Source organism: Arachis ipaensis, chromosome B6 (genome assembly GCF_059453495.1).
Source record: "Arachis ipaensis isolate K30076 ecotype BB chromosome B6, ASM5945349v1, whole genome shotgun sequence".
Classification (NCBI taxonomy): Eukaryota; Viridiplantae; Streptophyta; class Magnoliopsida; order Fabales; family Fabaceae; genus Arachis; species Arachis ipaensis.
This window is the reverse complement of record NC_142441.1, coordinates 133,949,859-133,951,132: the sequence shown is the minus strand read 5'-3', so window position 1 is coordinate 133,951,132 and position 1,274 is coordinate 133,949,859. Positions and strand designations below refer to the sequence as shown.

The 1,274-nt window shown below is 41.4% G+C and overlaps 1 protein-coding gene across 1 annotated transcript; it reads right to left on the bottom strand.

The window, feature by feature from the left end:
- Positions 1–375: 375 nt before the first annotated feature.
- On the bottom strand, positions 376–1,035 carry LOC148562811 (uncharacterized). The gene has a single exon (XM_088491004.1). The coding sequence runs from the start codon at positions 1,033–1,035 to the stop codon at positions 376–378; it is 660 nt and encodes a 219-aa protein (XP_088347130.1).
- Positions 1,036–1,274: the final 239 nt, after the last annotated feature.

Sequence of the window (1,274 nt, the reverse complement as noted above, 5' to 3'; positions counted from 1 at the left end):
TTTTGATCGAGCCGTGTCGCAGTTGAAAGCATTGTTTCCTGAGGTTGATGCTGGAAAATTGGATGCTATGAAGATTGTGATTAATGGGAATCTGGTTGATGATGAGGCTCCTGATGAAGAAAAAGATGATGGTTCCAGCATTGGGGAAAGAGATGATTGAACTTTGTAACAAATGTTATTTCACTTTTTTGTCTTTTGGAAAAAACTGTCTGGAATTTGCTGTCGTTTTTGTTTTGTCGATTTGACTTTGGCTTTGTATGTATTGTTTATCCGAGTATGAAGCTCGGTTATATTTTGTAGGAACTATTGACAGTGTAATGGTTATGACCTGATATTTGCTATGATTCGTTTTTCATAGAAAAATGTATTGTTTATTCATGTAAGAGAAAGAATGTTTACAGGAAGCTTGTAGTTGGCATCCGGCCTCATTAAAACCTTCTCTTGAGCAAAAACCCAATGTGGGTGAAAAAACTCATGAGGAGGAAAAAGAGTACCATCACTTGCCGAGCTATATTCGCTAAGAGAAATATTGTTTGATGATGAGACGTTCCATGTTCCTGAGATGGGTTCCCCACTGAGTTTTTGCAGTGAGTAAGCCCCCTTTCTGAATGCTCTGGTGACTCTGTAAGGTCCATCCCATGTGGCTAATAACTTGCCATGTCCAAGTTGTCGTCGAGCTTCTTCTGTCTTTCTTAGTACTAGATCTCCTTCTGTAAATCCTCTGGGGATGACTTTTTTATTGTATCTTCTCTGCACCACCTGCTGCAATGCCCGTTGTTTGAGGGATGCCTCTTCTCTAGATTCTTCAATTACATCAAGCTCGGCCTTCCTTCTATTTTCATTGTTGTCGTCATCTCGTAGCTGGACTCTAAGCGTTGGGTTGGATACCTCTACCGGGATCACTGCTTCTGTTCTGTATACTAATCGGAAGGGAGTTTTCCCTGTGGAGGAGTGTACTGTAGTGTTGTAGGCCCATAGTACTTCTGGGTCTAGCTCTGTCCATTCACCTTTTGCATCGCCCAGTTTTTTCCTCATAGCTTGTAAGAGGACCTAGTTGGCGGCTTCTGCCTGACCATTTGTCTGAGGGTGCTCGACTGAGCTAAAGTGATGTTTGATGTGAAAATTCTGTAAGAATGAAGCAAGCTGAGAATCAGTGAATTGTCTTCCATTATCAAATATGAGTTCACCTGGTATACCATATCTGCAGATTATGTTCTTCCAAAGGAAAGATTGTACCTTGTCTGCTGTGACTCGTGCTAATGGTTGTGCCTCTA

Bases quoted from the DNA above. Each gene is read 5' to 3' on its own strand.
- LOC148562811 (XM_088491004.1), bottom strand. From the start codon at position 1,035: ATGAGGAAAAAACTGGGCGATGCAAAAGGTGAATGGACAGAGCTAGAC.